Here is a 23,578-nt window from a genome sequence, read left to right as displayed (position 1 = left end):
AAGTTTTTCATGTGTCATTCAAAATTATATGATAGAAATATTTTCGTTGCTGTTATTATTAGTTTTTGTTCTAACTGAAGAAATAAAACATGCTTGTGCTTTTATGAAATACTATTATGGAAATGTAAAAATTTGAAAATCTCTTAGGAAGTCCCAGCAAAACATAATCATTCTTAAAGGAGTAAGGTGTTCTAAAAAATACTTTGTAACCTGAAATAAGTACATTATTAGTTAATTATTCAAAGTGATTGTTAATCAGCACATGATATATTGTATATTCATTTTTAATTTGTTCATTATTTTTACTGTCTGAGTCCACCACACATATAAGCTCTCTGAGAGTAGGAACTTGTGTGTTTCTTACCCTACAACATCCCAAAGACCTAGATAGAGTGTGACACATAGTAGATGTTGAATAAATATTTTTGAATAAATAATTAAACTATAGCATGTATAAAATAGAAATGTATATCTGCCATATCTGAGGTAAAAAAAGATTATTCAAAAGAAATATTTTCTAGATAAACTAGATTGGAATTTTGTCATATGAACTCCCTTAATAAAGTGCTACCTGTTCTTTTCTGTGTGATGTGTATTATGAGGTAGAGGAACAGGTTTTATTTACTAGCTGCCATAACTTTTCTGGATTTGGCATATAATGAAACAAAGGTAACTGAAATGTACTCTAGTAATACACTCTAAGTTTTAACCTGATAAAATAGATAAAATAGAGACATGGTAGCAGAGAATTCCTCTTGGACTTTGAGATCAGGTTGTAATGAAGACTTCTTTCCTTCTCTCCATTGGACCATACAGCTCCTAATCAGTAGGAGAACTAGACAGAACTGGTAACTGACAAAAACTGCAATAAGAGGATAAGAAGTGGCAAAAGAGAAAGAGTCAAGTTGTTTAATGAACTGAGGAGCTACAGCGTTTGGGGCATTGGAGGATAAGACAAAGATGGCCCCAAAATGACATAATCTCTATTGTCTAAAGAGTGCAGCCATGTGGAGCAGTACCAACATAAGGAATGGAAGCCCCAAGGAATGGAGTTAGATATGGCAATAGAGGAAATCAGTCCTTTTTCCTAGCCCTTTGAGGAGTCTATGAGAGTTGAAATATAGAACACAAATCTAAAGTAAAAGACTATAGCTACTTCCAAATTGTAAAAGTAAGCCCATAATATCTTCCTTTCTTGTTAACAGGTAATTATGGTTTCTTCATAAGATTAAAGTTAATTCACGCATAACACTAAATAGTGCCTATAACATCCTAAACGTCCAATAATTGGCTGTTTTTTTTATTAAGAGTGTTGGGTGTACTTTAATAGGTTATAATGCTTTGAGTAGGCACAAGATTTCCATCCATATTTTATTTTATTTTTTTGCAGAGAAAGAGTCAACCTGAGCCAACATGTGTTACCGATCTCTCCCCCCACTTTTTTTTGCTCCCCAAAGTCCCAGTATACGGTTGTAAATGCTAGTTGTAACTCTTTCTAGTTCTTCTATGTGAGCTGCCACCACAGCAGGGCAACAGATAGACAGGTTGTGTGGTTCCATGATCGGGAAGCGAATCAGAGCTGCCAAAGTGGTGTGCGCGAAACTTTAACCACTAGGCCATCATGGTTGGCTCACATCCTTAATTTTTATGGAGTAATTTTGATGTTGTTAATTTATTGTCTCTCAGCTTCAAATCCATTTATTTTTTATGCTCTGCTTTACAAGTTAGGATTGGGACACTGAAAACTACATTTCTCCTTTGTTAGCAGGCTTCTGTTAAACTCTTCCAAAGGAGTTTCTAGAGAGAAAGTGGAAGGTTGGATGAAGACAAGGGACTTGAGCCTCCATATTTGCTTCTTGTCCTGTCAGCGTCACCCCAGCTATGGTTCCTCATAATGACAAGGCAGCTCCTTAGCTGCTTCCAGTATTGGTTTCAGTTTTTATTTCTTCTTTTCTGTAACCATGACCCAGAACGAGTTGCCTACCAGTGCCACATCCTCAGAGGTTTGAATCTGTCACTCGGCTTTTACTTCTGGTAAATGAACAGCCCCATCAAATCTTTACTCTGTCTTGAGGTATCTTTAAAAGCAATGAAATATGCAACTCTCTGCTTGAGAAATGTAGTGAATCAGATAGAGCACAAGCAATACTTTTTGTCAGACCATCATTTCCATACACAACTAAATAATAGAAGGTCCTGGGCAAGACATTTGTGTTTCTTCTGCAGTTGCTTTCTTGTGTCCAAAATGCAGATTGCGAAAATTTCTTTAGCATATTCGGAACTGACATAATAATCATGTGATCATATGAAAGGAAAACATTGGGAAGTTTACAAAACCCTGAAATACATGAGAGAAGGGATAAACTTAGGACCTTGAGAGAAAGAAATACATAAGTATGTAAATACGTAGGTATAACTCTTTTCTTTCACCAAGGCATACCTAGCACTCACCTAGGTTCTATGCCTGGCACACCACATGCTATTTCTATAAATTTATTGAATTAATGCATAAATAAGTAAATAAATGGATGAAAAGTATCTTCAGGAGGCTACATATAGTTTCCAAAATGATTTATCAAGATCATATTTTGGACCCTCATGAGAACTCTTCAAGGAGCTCATATTTTCCCAAATTTTACACAACAGAAAATCTAGTTCCAGAAATGTAGAAATATCCAAAGTCACAACCTGGATGTGCTAAGTCTTTGATTTGAATAAAACAATTAACAATCTTAACAACCTAACAATATGGAATACACATTCTTCCCAATCACATATGGAACGTGTACAAACATTGATATTTTGTTAGGCTTAAAGAAAAAATCAGCAAGTTTCAAAGAAATGATATTAAACCATCCATATTCTCTCAATTAAATTAACAGCAATTAATTAAACAGCTCCATAACCTGAGATAATTAAAACATACTTATAAATGACTAATAACTAGTGGTGCTATTCAAAATATTTAACAACTTCTGTGGCAAGTGCTCCAATAAATCAGAAAGAACGCCTGCCATAAACAAGCAACGTGGCCATAGTAACATATGCCAGTTAAATTTCAGCTTTGCTTATAGATCAGAGAAAAAATTACATCCCCAAAATAAGTCCTGAGCTTGTACTCAATGGCACAGCTGTACTGGTTGTTTGTAGTTAGTGTTCTTTCTGATTGGTTGTTAGCTGTGCCACAGTCTTGGTAAAATTTTAAATAGCAACCCTGCTAAGAAATGAAATATAATTGAATATTGCAAATTAAAGTTTACTGGATACAGAACAAAAAATTCTTTGTGGGTAAATTTCACACTTAAATTCTATGGGAAACTTGGCTTCATAAGGAAGAGAAAAGGAAGGAAACAAAAAGAAAAGGAAGATAAGGATAAGGAACTATCTAGAGAATTTGAATGCAAAGCCAATATGCCAGGCATTGTGCTACATCTAATCATTTCTTACAAGATCTTCACAATAATCTTAAAAGGTATATCTCCCTGCTCTTAGTTTAGAAATGAAGAGACTAAGATGCAGAGAAGTTAAGATCATGCAGGTTCTGAGAAATCTAGTTTTGAAACCATAGTTTTTTCTACACAGACAATATTTCTTCTACTGCCTCCTCTACAGGAGGGAAATATCCTGAAGTCCAGTTCCATCTGAATCAGGAAAATTAATCCAAAAATATTAGAGGGCAAGAAAGTTAAGATATCCCAACTGGATTTAACCTCAGAATTTCTCCAGAGCTGTTAACTGGACATATAGGTGAATTCAGGGGACTATGATGATCAAGTCCTCAATGATTGCGGCAAAGTCCATGAGCTAAGAGTGGATAGTACTTTGACTTTGTCTTGAGCCCAGTGTTGCATCATCCTCCTGAGAAACTCATTGATATCCCTATACTTGCAGGTTACAGACACTAATCACCAGGAACCAAGTGCTTTAACCAACTAGAAAATTGCTTAATAAATCTAGTGTTATGGGTTTTTAATGTGAGGCACTTTAAGGAAGATGAATTTTTAGGGTGCAAGAATTTTTTATTTATCAACGGGGCATGAAATATTACTGGTTAGGAGACTGGATGTAAAGTGAAATTGTTGAGATTAAGATCACATCTCAACATCTACTTTACTAATATAGCCTATGCAAGTAATTTAATTTCTCTGAACCTCAGTGTCCCACTTGTTGTGAGTATTAAATATATCAGTTCATTCATTCACATTCTACAGCAGTTCTCTCACTCTAGAGAAAGGGTCTTACTTTGAAAACCAAGGAGCCAGAGGAGTAGAGAGAATTCAGTTATAACCAGATTTGCTTGTGGTGATGGTGGATTGCCATGTTAATGGCATCTAGGCAGTATATGAAGATGCAAATTTAAACACTAATGATCCCATTTGATGCTGTGGATAGCGTGATTTTTGATGCAAATACTATAGGTAATCTCTTTCCAGTATATGAGAAAAGCAGAGAAACCATTACTAACTGCACCTCACTTTTTAGGGAAGAAAGAAATAGAACCACTAAAAGGGGAGGCAAGTAGGCACCCAAGAGGTAGAAAGAGAGGCATGTCTGTGTAGAGTCACCAAGAACACAAAAGGGAGGGCCTCAAGAAGCCTAAAAGGGAATATCCTAACTCTAAGAAAGGAAATTGGAGATAGGGACCTTGGCAATATCAGAGATATTAATGTGGAGAAGAGGGCCAATGATCCAGTTGGTTCATGAACGGCTCCTCTAGGGCAGGCTGGAGAGGCACCAGTGTAGACAAAGTAGACAGAGGATCAGTAGGACCCTAAACAAAGATAAAAGAGCAATAATTTTACTAACCGCAGATGGGAAATTCTTATGACTGTCTCTGAACAACACCCATGAGGTTTCCAGAGAAATGGGAAAAGGAAGGAAGAGCCTCCTTGCCTGTTACAGATTAATCAAAAATGAAGCAACCACTTCAGTGACCAATGTCTTCTGTAGCTCAGGGAAGGGGACACACTAAACATCACTTACGTTGATGATAAATTTATTCTTCATAAAAACCTGAAGATAGACATGATTTTATACAAAAAGGATTGTGGACCCAAAAAAGTTGTACAAATTGCCCTAGGTCACACAGCTAGGAAGTGGCACACTGGGGATTGGAGCGCCAAACAGACTCCAAAATCCATACACTTCCTGTCACCTCATCATATATCTCAGTCTTTTTGGTGGCTAAAAGACTTTCCTATCCATCTCTTTAGCAAATAGACAAAGGACAATTTTCAGCCCTATATGACCTCTAGCCATGAAAACACAGTGGTTCCAAAGAGGCCAGTTGACCTAGGAAGACACTATTTCTTTTCTACTTGCTGTCTCATAGCCTGGTAATCTCCTGGAAGATAAAACACAGTCTGACATTTACACCTGAGCAGCGAATGACATCTCAGTGGACATCACTAAAAGTTGACTGATCCACTTCTCTCTGACATTAAAGTCCAAATAGATTACATAGGGATGGGATCCCATGTGCCTTCAACAGACTAAAGTCAAGCTTGTTAAAGTAAACTTGTAACTTTTTAACAAAAGCACTTTTCCATCCACATGTTTTCTGGAAGGAATCTGGAGCCGTCCCTAGCAGATTCATTTCTCCTCCTTAGTTAAAACTGAACCGGAAAGAAAAGAGTATATGACATCATCAAGTGGAAAATTCTAAAAGTGGAATCATTTTATTCTGTGAAAAGAAAGCACTTCTCCATGCACTGCCATCACTCCGTCATGCATAAAATGCAACTGGACAGGGTAAAGAAGACATTCTAATGGAAGCATTGAGTAGAGAGTCAGAGGTAATAAACTGGTGGGAAAGGGAATATTACAGCAGAAGCATGTTCTTCAGTCACATAGAATTAAAGAGATTTGCCACAGTCCTCACCCCTTCATATTGCTTTACTCAGCTTGTTGTACTCAAGTACAGTCACTGCAGAGCACTGAAGATTTTTGAGTTCGTGACTCCCAGAGACACGAAATCATGCAGATAGTCCATTTTCACCCTGGGAAATTAATTGAGGGTCCATGTAATTCATGTTGTGATTTCAAAAAATCATTACAGTTGTTTGGAAATAGAATGATCTAATTGTTGAATTGGAGAATTTTTTTTTTCTCCATGTAAATCCAGGACAACCACGGGTCCAGACAGTATAAAAAGAATCCTTAGTTGGATCATCCTATGTAGAGCAGGATTCAATAAGTATCAAGATTTGTTTTCTAACTTTGAATTTACATAATCTACAATGATATTTAAATATGACGCAGTGCTTAACTCAGAGCCAATAAGATGAAAAATGGAAATTAAAAGAATGATAAATAAATAATCGTAATAATCAGCACATCTTTGTAATGGGACTGTTCATCGTGTTGATGCAGAATCACTGTAGAATAGTCATGAACACTCCGAAAGAGCAACCGGTTCTTTTAGGGGTCTTTTGGGGGATACAGATGAACAAACTATTTGTTGACCTGCATCTAGATATGTGAGCATCTATTACAGAAAATTTAATATGTGGATGCCTAAGGTTACCAACAGTGGCTATATGCTTAGATATTCATGAGATGATCCATTGAGAGTATATGTGTACTGACTATTACACAAATGTGAGTGAGGACACTAGAGTTGATCAAACCACTTGGTCTTTTCCTGGGGATTTTTCATGATTGCTCAAATTTGCAATATTGTAAAAATTGGTAATATTAGAGAACTCATATTTGAAAGTCTCAAATAAACATGTCATTTTTAACTTTGTCTAGCACTCATCACAACTAAAAATTTATCAGCATCTGTCCCTTTGGTATCTGGTAGCATTGGACAGAGGCATCTGCAGTGAGAAGGGAATTGGGCCATGCTGACCTGCCAGCTCCTCTATTCCTGCCGTACCCTGCTCTTCACCCACCTCCACTCCACACAAAGCTCCAGGAAAAGTAAAATGTGCGACCTTAGCCCTGGCTGCAAATGAAACACCCAAAGATGAGCGTGGGAATGCTAGCCCTGACCCTTGAAGGTATGAGCTCTGCTTCTTGCAAATACTCTCCAGTTTGTTTTTTAGGAACCTGTGCTGCACATGGAAGTAGAGAACATGTAGTCAAACTTCAGCATCTTCTCTCATCTTAAGACAAACTTTACTGTCTAGAAGATAGTCCTCACAAGATATCAAGTTGTGACCATTTCCCAGTTTAGTATGAATGTGAAACTGGGCCTTGACAGGGTATGCTATACAAAAAAATATTTGACAAATAAGGCATAGGCAAGATCAAATAGAATAGAATAGATACCCAGCTGGAATGACATATTAGGCTATAAGCAGAGTAGTGGTTTGATCTGTATCACATTTTAAGAAGATTCACCATGCTGCTCTCTGGAGAATATACTGAAGGATGGCAAGATTGAAGCTGAGAGACCAGTTAGGAAGCTAGTGCAGAAATGCAGTCTTTCCTGGACTTGTCAGAGCTGTGCATTACTCATCTTTGTTCTCCCATGGCTTTTTTTGGTCTGCCAATGTGCAATTGAGTTAAAATGACTTGAATACACTTATGAGGAAAAAGACCCTCTCTAACTTAGATGGAATTATCTTAAATGATTTGCCAAGACTTCATGTAATCAAATTTGATGTCATAAAATTTTGTCTCTTACAAACAATTCATATTTTCCCCAGCTCATTAAGGAATAGATTCCATTCCTTGGTGGGAGTGATTCATTATGATACTATTTGTATTGATTTTTATAGCTTCATTTGAAGCAGAATGATTGCATGTCTGTTTTATTTACCAAAACCAAGTGGAAGTGATTATTTGTAGCGTCAACAGCAGGCAACCTAGACTAAGATTCACTTATTCATAATCAAATATAATAATGCTGTCTTTTAAGGTGCCTATTAAATACCAAGAACCAAGATAAGTACTCTTTATCACATAACATCCCTACAAGGTGGCGATAATACTGATTTTACAGCTTAAATAGGTTAGTCAGGCTCACAAGCTACAAGTCAGGAAACTGGGATCCTAACACAGGTGCATCCAACTCCAAAGCCATACTTTTTCATATATTCATATTTCATATATTCATATATTTGAAATCACCAATATAATTAGAGTTGCAAGCACTTTTATTGAGTACCTACTCCGCATCCATAACTATATTAAATTCTTCATACTCATTGCCTCATTAATTCTCAGACTAACAACATCGGGTAGGAATTTTTATTTCCTCATTTTACAGACATGGAACCTGAGTGTTAGAGAGGTGCAGTGATTTCACTGAGGTCACAGACGTAGTGTTTGACAAAGCTGGGCTGTCTAATTCCAGAATCCAATGTTCTCAACCATCTCACCCTTCTGCCTCCTAACTGACAGAGAATGCTTTGCTCCTGTGGATTCAGGAAAAATCAGTAACTAGAAACATAATGCAAAAGAGAGATCCTATAATATAACGCTTCTCATGTTTATCTTTAAAATTTTTTAACCTATACTTTTCTATCAACTATGTCCAAGTTCACCTCCATGTTGGCCATAATTCCTGGCCCATAACAAGTGCTCAATGAATAGTTGGTGAATGAATATCATATCTTGGAAAAATTAGTTAATATTTTTCAAATATCAGTCTGTTCCATGTCTTAAGCATATAATGACATAGTTATCATACAGATTAAACAAAAAAAATCAAGTCATAGAAAAAAATTTCATTCATATTTTTTTCAGGAATCATATGAAAATCTTACCTCAATGAAAATTTAAAAAGCATGTCAAAAATGAGAAAGAAGGGGCCGGCCCGGTGGCGCAAGCAGTTAAGTGTGCATACTCCACTGCAGCAGCCCGGGGTTCGCCGGTTCGGATCCCGGGCGTGCACTGACGCACTGCTCGTTAAGCCATGCTGTGGCGGTGTCCCGTATAAAGTGGAGGAAGATGGGCATGGATGTTAGCCCAGGGCCAGTCTTCCTTAGCAAAAAAGAGGAGAATTGGCATCAGATGTTAGCTCAGGGCTTATCTTCCTCACCAAAAAAAAAAAAGAGAGAGAGAGAGAAAGAAAACCACAAGTCGGAAAAGTTTTGCAGAAAATTTGAAGGTCAAGGTGTTAATCTATTAAGAGTTCATAGAAATTAAGAGGAAAACTATCAAACTACCAAGAGACAGTTAAGCAAAGGATGTGGATGGACAACAAAAGAGAAAATAAAAGTAATAAATAACGATAGAGGAAATTTTCAGTCTAACTAGCAATCATAGAAATGAAAAACTAAAACAAAGTAATAGTTTTGGGGGTTTTTGTTGTTTGTTTTTTTTGTATTTTGTATATAGGTCGCTGCCAAGTCATGGCCTGATGAATGGTGTAGGTCCGCGCCCAGGATCAAACAAGCAACCCCGGGCCACTGAAGCGGACTGCACCTAACTTAACCACTATGCCACTGGGCTGGCCCTGAAATAAAGTAATGATTTATGCAAAAATGAAAGAATACACACGTCAAGTTCTAGAAAATATACCAAAAAATTGTTTGTGCAAATACTTCAGTAGCAGTGTAAATTTTGTTAATTTTTGAAAGATATTTTTACATGTGTACAAAGAACTTACCATTCACATCCTTTCATTCTATGGTCCTCCTAGATATTTACATTAAGTTATTTGCAGTACAAGGAAAAGCAGATTAGGTAGCCTGATGCATAGATATCAATGGTCATTATATCAAAATCTCAAAAAATTAGAAATGAATCAAATTATCCAATAATATTAAAATTGTAGGCTAGATTATATTAACTCCACTTAATAAAACAGTCTTTAAATATTAAAAGGGAATATTACCAAAACTATGAAAAATCACAGAAAATTATTGGTATAAAGTGGCAAATACTAATTAAAATTTATCTGCACTACATTTATATCAGTATAAAGAAAAATTGTGTGTGGTGTAGAATTAACAAAAATATGAAAGATAAGAGTTTAAAGAGGTGGAATGATTTATTTCAGATTCTATTAGGATAGGTCTAGTATTATTTGTGGAATAAAAGGAAAACAAATGCTTGGGGAAAGTTCAACATTCCGAGAACTTTTGGATCTACTTTGATTCCAGCCCCAACTTATGTTGAGGCCATCTAATACAGACATATTCAATGAATACTCCAAGAAATGTATGTCTGGGGGAGGTTTTCTTTAAGTCAGGATAATTGTGTCTTTGGAATGTGCAGAAGTCAGGGACTTTATCTCTAGAGAATCCTAAGTCTCTGACTCACAACCCTCGAGACTGAAGATGTTTGTAAAAATGAGTGCGAAGTTGACTTCCAAAAAAAGTCTCTCTGGAGTAAACGTCAACTTTAGGAAAAATCATGGGAAACTAGAGTTGCATCATTGATAATTATTTTTAATACATTTTGTTTTCTTGACACCCTCTTAAGAAGATTCATGTACAGACAAATTCTCTGATTGTGGCTTTTCTTTCTCATTTTTCTTTTTAGGAAGGGGGAACAACCATCTTTCAAATTGAGAATCTTCTGGTCTCATCTGAAAAATGCAAATGAAATTCAACTTCCTAGGAATTTGTCTATTACTTAATAGAATGGAATGGTGGAGATGATTTTAAAAACAAATCAGGAGGTAAGAGAAAGAGAGAAGTTTTTATTAAAATTATTTCAAAAGAAAATCATCATATCAATAAATATAAAGATTTTTGAGTTGAGGTGATCATTGCTGGTGGGATTTTCAAAAAAAATATGTATATCAAGAAAAAAATACAAAACCCCAGGCATCATCGCCAAGACAAGGATATTCTTGAAATATTTTTTTAATTCTAAATAGTCCATGAAAAAGACTAGTAAGGAAAGTTGTTTGCAATGCAACAGACCCTTATAAATGATAGGCTAATGGCTACTGTACTTAAGTATCTGGTTCACTAAACTTTTAAGTAAAAATTATCTGGAGAAAGAGCTCATGGTGATTTATACATTATTGACACATAAACTGTGCACAATAAGTGTTTGAGGAAACATGTAATTAAAGGTGGTTAGGGTAAAAATCGGAATAGAAACAAAAAATATGTAACAGTGAGCAGAAGTAATTATAACTGAGTGTTAGTCTGAGTCCCAGGCAGCCAGGGCAAAGGAAAAAATATTCTCATTTATATACTAAATCAAATAACACTGTCCTAGACCTTTATTCTCCACACCACACCCAAAAGGATTTGAGGCATATGTTTCATTTGAATTCATTATTGTGGATACCATCTTCATAAGTGGAAGACAATTAATGTCTTCAATTTTCTCAAAAGAGGTAAATATATATATATATATATATATATATATATATATATATATATATATATATACACACACACATACATTTTTTTGGTGAGGAAGATTAGCCCTGCGCTAATTTCTGTTGCCAATCCTTCTCTTTTTTATGAGGAAGACTGGCCCTGGGCTAACATCTGTGCCTATCTTCCTCTACTTTATATGTGGGACGCCTGCCACAGCATGGCATGATAAGCAGTGCATACGTCCGCACCGGGGATCCGAACCTGCAAACCCTGGGCTGCTGAAGCAGAGCACGCGAACTTAACCACTACACCACCAGGCCCGCCCCAGAAGAGGTAAATATATTTTTACGTGTATATTTATCATATGCATCCTTGATGAAACTTAAGTGCATCATATTAAATTGTGGCATTATAAATAACTAAACGTATTATAGTGGTAAAAATAGGGGTTTAGGGATCATAAAGATAAGGTTTTAAATCATAGTTCTGGTATTTACCAACTATAAGATATGGAAAATTGTACTTCACCTTTGAAATCTCAAATTAACTTACCTAAAGGTAAAAATTTCTTAATAATATTTGGGTTATTTTGAAGATTAAATGACAAAAATTTTATGAAGTGCCTTATACATACTAGGATACCAGGACCACACATGTTGTCAGTTACTCTTCTCTTAGTGAGCTAAAATAATATATCTTTCCTCGTGGTATATTAACTGAAGATTAGAGTTCATAAAAATCTATCTATTGAGATTTCACAAGTCCATTAATCTTTGCACAATATCAATTGTCTTAATTGATATTTTAGAAGAATTGGAGAGGGTAACAGGATTATTTTCTCTATTGAGAATTTAGAGTACCATGCTTTGTGTTTTTCATTGAAAAACTTAGTACTTTAAATATTACATCTTAAAGTAGCTAAATTAATGAAGAATCACAAAACAAAAAACTTACAGGAATTTAGAGAGCTTAACTTCTGGCTTGGATAAAAAGTCACCAAGTTTCCTTAGGTCTATTACAACATGAAATCAGTGCCCCGATGAAGTCCCAGAGTATTGAACCACAGAGTGGTTGTTTCTTACAAAAGACCAAGGGTTGGAAGACACGAATTAGAGGATGTCTAGTGTCCAGGCCAGTTCAATGCCTTTACAAATAGGAATTTCATCTTCTAGTGACAATTGTGTAGTAGGAATCAGTGGTATGCAATCTATTTTGAGATCATACAATTAAGTCAAGATGTCAAGTTCTTTGCCTTGGTGTACCTCCTAAAAACAATAAACACTATGATCTGGAAGATTATGAATGTTCTAGGTTCACCAGAAATGGTATTTCCCATGGTCAGGGCACACCAGTATAACTCAGCCTGAACGTGTAGTCTCTACACACTTAAGACAACCCCTGTACTATTTAAAGTGATTTAACACTTTTTACTCTGAGTTAATCTTCCTAACATAATTGGACACCTGCTTCAGGGCTTTTCTCCTTTTTTAATATATTTTTCCCTTATGCATATTTATTTTAGAATTTGAGTAATTCAGAAAAGTAAAAAAACTCCATCTCTAAGATAATCATTAATGTTCTAGATATTTCTTTCTGTTCTTTCTGTTCTGTCTAGATTTTCCTGTTTAGGTTTTGGTTTTGGTTTTGCAAACAATGCTGTAACTGTTGTTCTGTTTCTGTTTTCACTTAATCATTTTAACATAATTTAAACATCATTTTTGTGTTAACACAAATTTCTCGCAAATGCCATATTAATAGGTGCATAATGGCCCATCAAATGAGTGTACTGTGATTATTTAACAATTTCCCTAGAATTAGCCAAGAATGAAAAACTGTTTTAAAAGATAATATCCAATAATGGCAAAGATCTAGAAAAAATGGAATTATCCAATATACATATACCGTGGAAAGTGATTTATTAGAAAGTATCATGAACCTGAAAAATCTTCATTCCCTTGTTCCCAGATTTTTGGAATCAATTTTAGGGAAGTAAAGTTGTACGGAGAAGAAATTCCAGGCAGAATACTCTTTAGCAGAGTGTTTGTTGATTGATGCTTAAAAGTTACACCAGCATTGCAAGAGTAATGAAAATAATTTCCTCTATACTGTCCATTATCTTTTTTTCCCTCCTTTGAAAGTATTAAAGTGGATTAGTGGTTTCTCTTATAAGTGTTTACAAGTGAAATGTTTTTTTGCAGCAACTGTCTTGGCCTGTTAGGGTACCAAATGCACATAATAATTATTTTCTGCAAGTAATTCCCAAATAGGAATCAACTTTTAGGAGATTCCTAGAAAAGGAAAGAGAGGGCATTTGACCTGATTCACATCATCCATGCAAAACCTGCAGTACAGACCCTAGACCACTGATGCTCCTGCAAATCTTCTATCATAATTTTATTCCCAGATTGAGTAGGTTGATATATGCCCCTACAGTCAATCAAATTCCAAACTTAACACCAAATAGAAGTGTATCCTGCCCTACGCAACCCTTCCTACCCTCTTTGGAATGTATGCCTATGAATTAGGGTGCAGCTTAAAATGGATGAGAATCTTCCTTTCCATAGCCAACGGATATATTAACATTCCATTATGCTGATTAAATTGTCTCACCATTGTAAACTGGAGTTTTCATAGAAAGCAGCATAACCTGTTGGCAAATGACTATCATAGAGAGAAATGGCAAATCCTATACCAGAAACACAGCTATAGTTTGAAAACACTAAGTAGAAACTCATCCATTGGATTAATTATTTTTTCCTCTGGGAATATTTTTAAAGCTAGCTAGAATACCTTGAGGATGAAGAGGTGTTTTCTAAATTATATTCTTTGACTTATTTACTATAAAGAAGAATATCACCTACTAATATTTACTCTTCAAATATTTTCAAAATACAGTCATTTCCTTCATGCTCTTTGGTGCACAACTCAGATGCCTGAGTTGACCTCAAATTTCCTTTTTGGAAAATATTGAGTCTACTTGGAAATTCAACAATTAGAAGAGGAATAACTTTCATATGGACAGAAATAAAAGGCAGGCTCTTCTGTATGCAATTTGGTTGCTCATATGTCTAAAAATCTAAAAAACACAAAACTGATTGCAATACATTTAGAAAGAAATCTCACCTCCAAGTGACACCAGAATGTTCAGTTTTGCATTGTCTACTATTCAATTACAATCCTACACACCACTGAAGCACCAATAGCACTCTCCAGTGGTGTTGAGGAGAGATGGTCTAAAAGGTCTTGCTACTCATGTGTATTCTATAGACAAACAGCATCAGCAGCCCTGGGAACACAGTAATAAATGCAGATCTTACAACCCACCTCAGACCCACTGATTCAGAATATTTTACAAAGATTCCCCATGTGATTCATCTGTATACTAAAATTTGGACGCACCCCACAAGACAGCTGGTTCTCCTTCTGAGTGACACATTAGAATCACCTGGAGGGCATTATTTTAAAAAGATGCCTGATTCCCACTCCTTAGACATCATGCATAATTCTGGGAGAGCAGTTAGGTGTAGTTTAAAAAAAAGGGATTAAATGTCAGAAAATGCACATTTGAATAGTAGCTCAATTTATATTTATATTTTACATCTATGAAATTCATTTTCCTCAGAGAATTATAGAGATTACACAATGAGTAATATGTGTGAACATATTTATAAATTATAAAACCATAAACCAATGGTATTGTTAATGATTGGCATGGTATCAAATCAAATGGATTTTTAAAAACAGATTAAGGACACTCTCTACAACATAATGATATTCAAAGTGGGGCCTGTGCGTCAACTGAATTGGAATTAACAGATGCTTGTTAAAAATGCAAATAGTTCTTCCCTGCCTTGGAACTTGTGCATCACAATCTCTGGAAATGGAATACAGAAGCCTGTATTTTAGTAAACTACCAAGGTAATTATTATCTGTCTTCAATCCCCTGCCTCAATAGCTACAAGAGGAATCCGAACAGCTAAATTCACAGCTGTGACCACCACCCCAGGTAGGGCTGACATACTTGTTGCCCCTCCTACTCCAGGGATCTCTTTCTTCATGTGATAATACTGTACAGACTCCTTAAATTCACATGCAGTTTACTCTTCTGAATTACTCCAGGTAGTGGAAATTACTCCAAAGTAAATGGAAAGGACCAATTGGACTGAGATTGAGTTCATTCTGCAGGGACTTGCTGAGTACCCAAGAGCTGAAAAACTCCTTTTTGTGATGTTCTTGGTGACATACCTGGTGATCCTCCTGGGGAACAGCACCTTGATCATCCTAACTCTCCTGGATCCCCGCCTCCACACACCCATGTACTTCTTCCTTGGTAATCTTTCCTTCCTAGACATTTGTTACACATCCTCCTTTATTCCCTCAACAATGATACACTTCCTATCCAAGAAAAAAACCATCTCCTTCACTAGATGTGTTGTTCAGATGTCTGTCTCCTTCACGATGGCGTGCACAGAGTGTGTGCTCCTAGCAGTGATGGCATATGACCGTTACGTGGCCATCTGCAAGCCTCTGAGATACCCCATCATCATGAGCAAGGCACTTTGTATTCAGATGGTGGCTATCTCTTGGGGATTGGGTTTTCTCAATTCATTGACACAAACTATTCTCGCAATATGGTTACCCTTCTGTGGAAAAAATGTCATTAATCATTTTGTTTGTGAAATATTGGCCTTAGTCAAGCTGGCTTGCACAGATATTTCCTTGAATGAGATTACTATAATGTTGGGCAATGTAATATATTTGTTTACCCCATTACTGTTGATTTGTATCTCCTATATTTTCATCCTTTCTACTGTATTAAGAATCAATTCAGCAGAAGGAAGAAAAAAAGGCTTTTCCACCTGCTCAGCCCACGTAACAGTGGTGACTGTGTTTTATGGGACAATCCTCATCATGTATATGAAGCCAAAGTCCAAAGACTCTGCTTCTGACAAACTGATTGCCCTGTTCTATGGAGTAGTGACACCCATGCTCAATCCTATCATCTATAGCCTAAGGAATACAGAGGTGCATGGAGCTATGAGAAAATTGATAAGTAGATACTGGTTCTGGAGGAAAGGATGAGAAACTTCGTCTTTGAGTTCATGTGCAATATAAGTTCATGTATTGGAGGAAAAGGTTTTTACCATAAAGAGAAGAAAAGAAATAAAAGTAATATGTAGAATCACAGAACTCAAGATTTGGAAAGAAATTTCAAGATGATAATCTAACTTTATCTTTTTATGAAAATGACTCCTATAAAAATGTATGGAGAGCTGGTCTGAGAAGCAAGAGTAAACTTTTAGAAACAAGAAACAAATTGAAATTAAACTTTTCCAACAAAATCCAGTATACATGGTTAACTAGTATTTTTCATTCCCCTTTTTTGAGAGAATTATTTGAGTCCATGTTTTTCTGGTTGTTTGTTTATTATTGAATTGTTTTTTTTACCCGGGGACTTGATCTGGCCCTAAGCTAATTTTTCAGGTACATATTTCCTCTTCTTTTTCCCCTCTCCAATCTTCCTCCACCCCCTTTGCACATGCTGCGCTCCATTCACTATGTAGTTATCCAATTACATCATGTTCTTTCACACCTAAGGACAATAGCATATGCCACTTCCTCCCCATCATCACATTTCTCCTTCTATGGTGACATCCTAGCAAACTCATTGAAGACAATTCAAGTGTTATTTCTTCTGAAAATCCTTCTAAAATTTACCCAGAGTTAGTTATTCCTTCCCCTAAGCTGCCTTGAACTTGATCTTCATTATAGCAATTTTCCTGTCATACTATAATCATTTGTTAGCTTCTGAAATCTCCCAATGGCAGAACTAACTGTTCTCTGTAGGAAGCGCAATGTCAAATTAATTAAAATAATGGCAATAGTTAACTGTTAAATTAATTAAGAAATGAAACCTTTAAAAGGATAGTGAGATATAGTCCAAGTACTTGACATAATACAGGGAGATAAGTGAACATTAAGTTATGTATTATTTCACATACCCAATGACAAATCAAAAAGCTTTTGTAAACCATCAGCTGGTTTTAAATGTATGGAAAATAAGGGCAGAAAAAATATTGAATAAAATATACTGAACAGGTCATTTGAGCTGGATAAGACAAAAATCATATTACTATATTTTATTCTTTAATAAGCGATTGCTGAGAAAAATATGTCAATTGCATAAACCCTTGTTAAAGAACACTGACAATTTCACTCCTTCAGAAGCAATAATCTCATTTCAAATATTTTCCTTTAACAAAATCCTCTTGAAATTGCTAGTGAGTAATAATATATGGTTGCACTTTTTGTATAATCTCATATCACATATATTTGTGTGATATATAGTTGAGCTGACCTGATACATTGTCACAGCCTGAGCTGGGTAAGGAGAGCACCTATGCTCAAGGGCCACCCAGCAAAGGTTTTAGTAACCCAGTAGTGTTCAGGAGGGCATCCTTGCTTGTTCCGGCCAGCACAATGCTTTGGATCATGAATGAAGTGAGTGAAATGTTAACATGGAAGGGAATGGCTCAGCTCAGGTTGTCAGAGCCCAAGCAGGATGAAAGGGGCATACACACAAGAGAGGGGTGTGGATGCCAGCACCTGGTTGAGGATCACGTGCAAAGGAATGCATCTGGCAGAACATATTAGAACACAGCAGGTTAAGGAAAGTATCAGGCTGCCAGGGAAAGGAGTGGGGCAGGTAGCTGGGTGTGAGTTGTCAGAGCCTGAGTAGATTAGGAAGATGTCCACAGGGGAGTGATTCAGATCATGGATGGCTAAGCCCGAGAGACGTGTAGAGCAAGTCTCTGAAGAAAGAGTGAGTGAGTGGAGTGAGAAGGGCACACCTGAGGAGGGGAAGATTGTCAAGTGTGTCAGCACCAGATCAGGCTGAAGCAGGCTTCCTTGAAGTGGGACGACCTTGACTGAAGTGTCAGATCTCAAGTAACTTAGAAAGGATGTTAGTGGAGTGGAGTGATAGAGAGTAATGTGAAGCAAAAGAAATGGGAGATCAGTTACATACAGGAGATAAAAGGAAAAACAAGTAAACATCTTAGATATAATGAGAGCCAGGTTTCTCACTGTCAGAGGAGTTACAAATATGGAAAGGGGGGAAACTAGAATAAAACCTGTGGTGTTGGATTAGAATTAGAGACAGTGAGCTCATGGTTTTCAGTATATATAGATAATAGAGTGATGTACATATCATATAGAAAGATAAATATAGATCATGGCTATATATAGGTATACATATAGAAATTAATATGGATGTAAATGTGTGTGTGTATACACATAACATACATACATACGTATAAAATCATACATTTAGTGCCCAGATATGCCCAGTGAGAGGGCCTGGGAGCAGTGATGTGCTAATACTAACTGTACATCTGGTACATGATCTTGTACCTGATCTGCTACCTGATCTTGATTTCTAAATGCAGTTTTCCACTAAAAAGGAACCAGGGCTGATTCTAGAAACGGTGAAGGGAAGAATCTTGATTTTGAAAGGCAGGTACATTGGGTATAGAATTCTACATTGACAGGTTTTTCTTTCAGTACATAATGATGCTGCTCTGGCGTGCACTGTCCAAGGGGAACTCCCATCATTCCAGAGAAGAACAAAGATCTCTATGAAGAATACAACATATCTTTTTTTCTGATTTTAATTATGATTATGATGTACTTTGGTGAAGTGTTCTTCCTGTTTGTTATTCTTTTGGTTATTGAGCTTCTTGTGTCTGCATGTTTATTGTTCTCAGCAAACTTAGAAAATTTCCATCCATTACATCTTTCTTTAAATATTAGTCTGCCACCACTTTCTCCTTTGGTGTCCAATTATATGTATATCAGACCACTTAAAGTTGTCTGACAGCAATAATGGTATGTTCACTTTTTTGAGTCTATTTCTCTCTGTGTTTCATTTTGAAGAGTTACTATTGCTCTGATTTCAAGTTCACCAAGATTTTCTTCTGTAGCGTCCAATTATTTTATTCCATCCAAGGTATATTGGGTATATTCATTTAGATGTATTCTTCATTTCTAAATCTTAGATTTTGTCTTTTTAAAATATCTTCTCTATCTCTAAATGTAATCTTCTATATCTCAAATGACATGCTTGCATTTTTCTCTACCTTCTTACCATATGGAACATAGTTAGAATAATTTTTTAGTGCCTGCCTAGTAATTCTATCAGCATCATTTCTGTGTCTGTTTTAGTTTAAATTTACTTTGTTTTTTTTTGGCTTTATTGAAGTAGGATTAACAAATAAAAATTTTATCTACTTAGGTTTTATAACATGACTTTTTAAAGGTGTATGATGTGCTAATTTTATTCCCAGCCTGGTGTGAGCTCTGAAAATCATTTCCTCTAGTTCTCTTGAGTGATTCTTTTCCAGGCCCCAGTTAATTTCCTCACACACCTGCCCTGATCAAGACTCAGTTGAAGACTCAAGGGGCATCCCCTTAGATCTCCAGAGTTCTATTCTTTGTAGCTTCCCTCTCTCTGGTGTTGAAAACTAGCTTCCTTGTCATCCTTGGCCACTCAACTCCTTCCTCTAAACTCAGGGAGACTCCACATGGGTTCCCTCTCCTTATCTTATTACCTGGAAACTCACTCAAGGAAGTAAACTGAGAAAATTATAGGGCTCATTTCATTCGTTTCTCATCTCTCAGGGATCATTGCCCTATGTTGCTTGATGTCCAATATCTTAAAATTATTTTTTCATGTATTTGTTCTGTTTTATTTTTATTGTTTCAGGTAAAAGGGCAATTCTGATTCCTGTTACTCCATCCTGGTCAGAAGCAGAATTAGAAATCCTCCTCGGCTGTTTTCCCCAAAAGAACTTTTTTAGTATATTCTAGTGTGGATGGCTATAGAGTAAAGCTGGAAGAGAGAGAGAGAGAGAAAGATCCTGGGGTACCTTATGCTTCTATCTCTAAATGCTGCAGAGTGATAGGCCTAGCCTTGTAATACACTAATAGATGTTGCTCAATATATTTCAAACAACAGGTAAATTCAAACTAAATGAAACTAGAGTCTAGCTAGAAAAAATATCAAAAAGTCATTGCATCAAAGTGTAAGCCCATTACTCTAGCTGATTGACAGGTGGTCTTTTGGAATTAGCAAGCAAAAACTTTAAAATAATTATCATAAATACATTAAAATAATAAGTATAAATGTATTAAATAAATTATTCCAATTCCATAGAAGAGAAAATTAGACTAGGATGTTTAAGAAATTGCCTGATCACTCAGCTTGTATAGAAAAACCAAATCAAAATTCTTTACTCCAGATCCCAAGTGTACTCTTCTTTCCTCTATACCACAGCTCAGACCAATTATAGGGAAACATAGCCAACCATTCTATAGACATTTGTCCTAAACTTCTCCCTAGACAACTTCATCCACACCTAGGGCTCTACTTTCATCTCTGTGCAAAGGACTTCCCAACGTATAGCTTTAGTCCTGATTTCTCTCCTGGACTTCAATAGACTGTCTTCACCTGGAAGTCTGACCAACAATACATAGTCACCCAGTCAACCAACTTACATCCTTATCTTTGTGAAGTCATCATCAATCTTCTCCTCTCATCCAATCAATGGCTGCATGGTAAGTTCTTCACTTAGACCAACGGAATCATCTTTGATGATTGTCTGTCCATATCTGAGAGATCGTTAAATCCAATCCTGTAACCCTGTAATTCCCATATTCATCCTATTTTCTTCATCCCTTTGCTTTCTGTTTAAGTCTTTGTTGCCTCTATGGGTGCTGTTGCAGTGCATCTCTAAGTCATCTCTCCTATTCTCAATCAATCCTCCCTACTGTCACAGGACCAATCTTTCTAACCTAAGAGCTTAACCTGATCACATCACAGGAGTGCAAGAAAATCTTCACTGACTTTCCATTGTCTACGGAATAAAGCTCAGTAGTACAAGATTCTTGAAAATCTAGCCTCCTCAAACTATTTCACCTTCATCTTTTAAATGAATGCTAATTAGTAGTCCTGAGAGAATCTCTCCCTTCCCTTTCCTTTGATAACAAATATTAGTAGCAATTTGTTGCTGGTTTTAAATTTATTTTCTCATTTGATTGTCACAACAACCTTGTCATGTAGACATTTCTATATCCATCCTCCAAATGAAGTAACGAACATACTGAGAGGTCAAGTTCAGTTTTCCAAGGTCACACAGATAAGAAGTGGAAGAGTAGGAATTCAGTCTTTAGTTCTTTGGTTCTAAAGCCCATTATTTTTCAAAATATCACATCACCACTCCTGTTGCAGCAGCAACTAACTGGCCAATTATTGATATTGTAAATGAAAAAGAGAATATTTTTTCCACAATTTTTTTCTGTTTTCAATGGGAATATGTAGAACATTAGGTAGAATCATATGCTTTGTGATTTTAACTGAGAACCTGGTTGTCATACACTTTATTGCACTAATGAAGGTTCAGTGGAAAGGATAATAAACAGGATTTTTAAAAATAATATCCGTTACCATATGAACACTGCTCTTCACTTTGTTCACGAACTTTTTATTTATCATGCTGTGCTCCTACTGCTTCTTCAATATAGAGGCCTTCTATGTTTTGACTTTAAAAGACATTGATTATTTCTTATATGGAATATACAATTAATCTGGAATTCACCACTCTCCTTTTCATCGTGTTTAAAAAGTAATAAGTAATGCTAATCCCATCCTGATACTACACGTATTAAAATAACCAATTATGAAATATGAAAACTAGTCATAGGCAATAAAAGAATGAGAGATCCATGGTGATCTAGTGTGCGTGCTACTGAAGTGGACACAAATCAGGCGAAGCAAACCACAATACTAATGCCTATGATCCTTTCAAAAGTCCTAAGAGGTCTTCATAAAGTGAGGGCATCACCAAAAGCTTAAAGGTAGTTAGTGAAGTCAATTGCAAAGAAGTACTCACTTGGAGATAATAAACCCAAGGCCAGACAACAGAATATTTTAAAAGGAATGCAAACTTTACTTAGAAAGGCTGCATATAGAAATAGAGGCTTATGAGTCTTGAATACTTTCTACCTCCTCATCCATAGATCAGTTTCACCCTGCCATTATCCAAGCAGTGAAGGTCAAATCTTTGAATGAGGGTAGAATTAGTGAATATGACTGGTTGCATTGTCTTATTACTGTGTTAGCTGTTACTTATGCATACCCTCCTTCTTCTTTCTGTTACCTCCATTCTCTCACTCTTCTATTACTCTTCCAGTAAGCATAGATCATTGCTTTCAAGGACTCTCATTGGATAATGATGATCAATACACTGACCCCAATATAACTACTGCCTTGAAGAGGTTGTCACCCTCTGGATAGACTAGATAAATCTTTGGTATGATTTTCTCACATGCCCTGAAGTTAATCCCAGAACATCTTCTGTCTGTTTCTTCTACACCAGTGGGCAACCTTCACCTGGGTCCAAGCCATCACAACAATTCTACTGACTCTGGTGACAACTCCATGATAAAGAGCAAATAAGTTTTGCACATCGACTTCACATTTAGTCATCTGGTCCAGAGGGGATATAGAAACACTATGAAAGCTGCTGAGAGTACATTTTTTAATTCTTTGTATATTGTGGTTTATATAATAAGGTATATTCATATATTTCAATATTTTATACCAACTTAATGGGTTTGGGGTATTATCAATTCTATAATATAGATATCGTGTCTTTTCTTTCTAAGTGCAATGGGTTCATTTATACCCTTGAATTTAAGGAACCAGGCGTCAGGGAAGGGCACAATAAAAAAGGGTACTAGTAGTTTCACTGAAACACCTTGTAGATTCTTTGAATTTACAAAATAACATCAGCATCCTAATACCAACAACATACTACTGAACTCCGATATTTTTTTCCTGAGAGGCACTCCTCCACCCCACTTTTATTCAGGATATATTTGTGCAGACCTTTTACATTTGTACATAGACATACACATCACACACAAATATCTGCACGCACAAATATGTCCACACATGGAAAACACAGCTACACATTTACAGAATATTTGATTATTTCTGTTAAACTTAACTATGCTGAAAAAGAGGTTGTATTAGTTTTCTGAGGCTACCATAACAAAATACCACAGCTTGGATGGCTTAAACAACAGAAATTTATTTGCTCACAGCTCCAGAGGCTAAAATTCCAAGATCAAGGTGTTGGCAGGTTGGATTTCTTCTGAGGCATCTCCTTGACTTGCAGACAGCCACCTTCTCACTATGTCCTTTGTGCGCGAGCATCCGTGGTGTACCTATGTGTATCCAAATTTCCTCTTCCTACAATAACACAACTCAGATTGTATGA

General features: G+C 36.2%; 1 protein-coding gene across 1 annotated transcript; it reads left to right on the top strand.

The window, feature by feature from the left end:
* The first annotated feature begins 15,380 nt into the window (after positions 1-15,380).
* LOC101401649 (olfactory receptor 2S2-like) lies at positions 15,381-16,319 on the top strand. Its single transcript, XM_004423283.2, has one exon. The coding sequence runs from the start codon at positions 15,381-15,383 to the stop codon at positions 16,317-16,319; it is 939 nt and encodes a 312-aa protein (XP_004423340.2).
* The last annotated feature ends 7,259 nt before the right edge of the window (positions 16,320-23,578 follow it).

Source organism: Ceratotherium simum, chromosome 29, assembly GCF_057802395.1.
Source record: "Ceratotherium simum simum isolate JZ-2026a chromosome 29, ASM5780239v1, whole genome shotgun sequence".
Lineage (NCBI taxonomy): Eukaryota > Metazoa > Chordata > Mammalia > Perissodactyla > Rhinocerotidae > Ceratotherium > Ceratotherium simum.
The sequence above is the reverse complement of the archived record's forward strand: the minus strand, read 5'-3'. Positions and strand labels throughout refer to the sequence as shown.

Bases quoted from the DNA above. Each gene is read 5' to 3' on its own strand.
- LOC101401649 (XM_004423283.2), top strand. From the start codon at position 15,381: ATGGAAAGGACCAATTGGACTGAGATTGAGTTCATTCTGCAGGGACTT.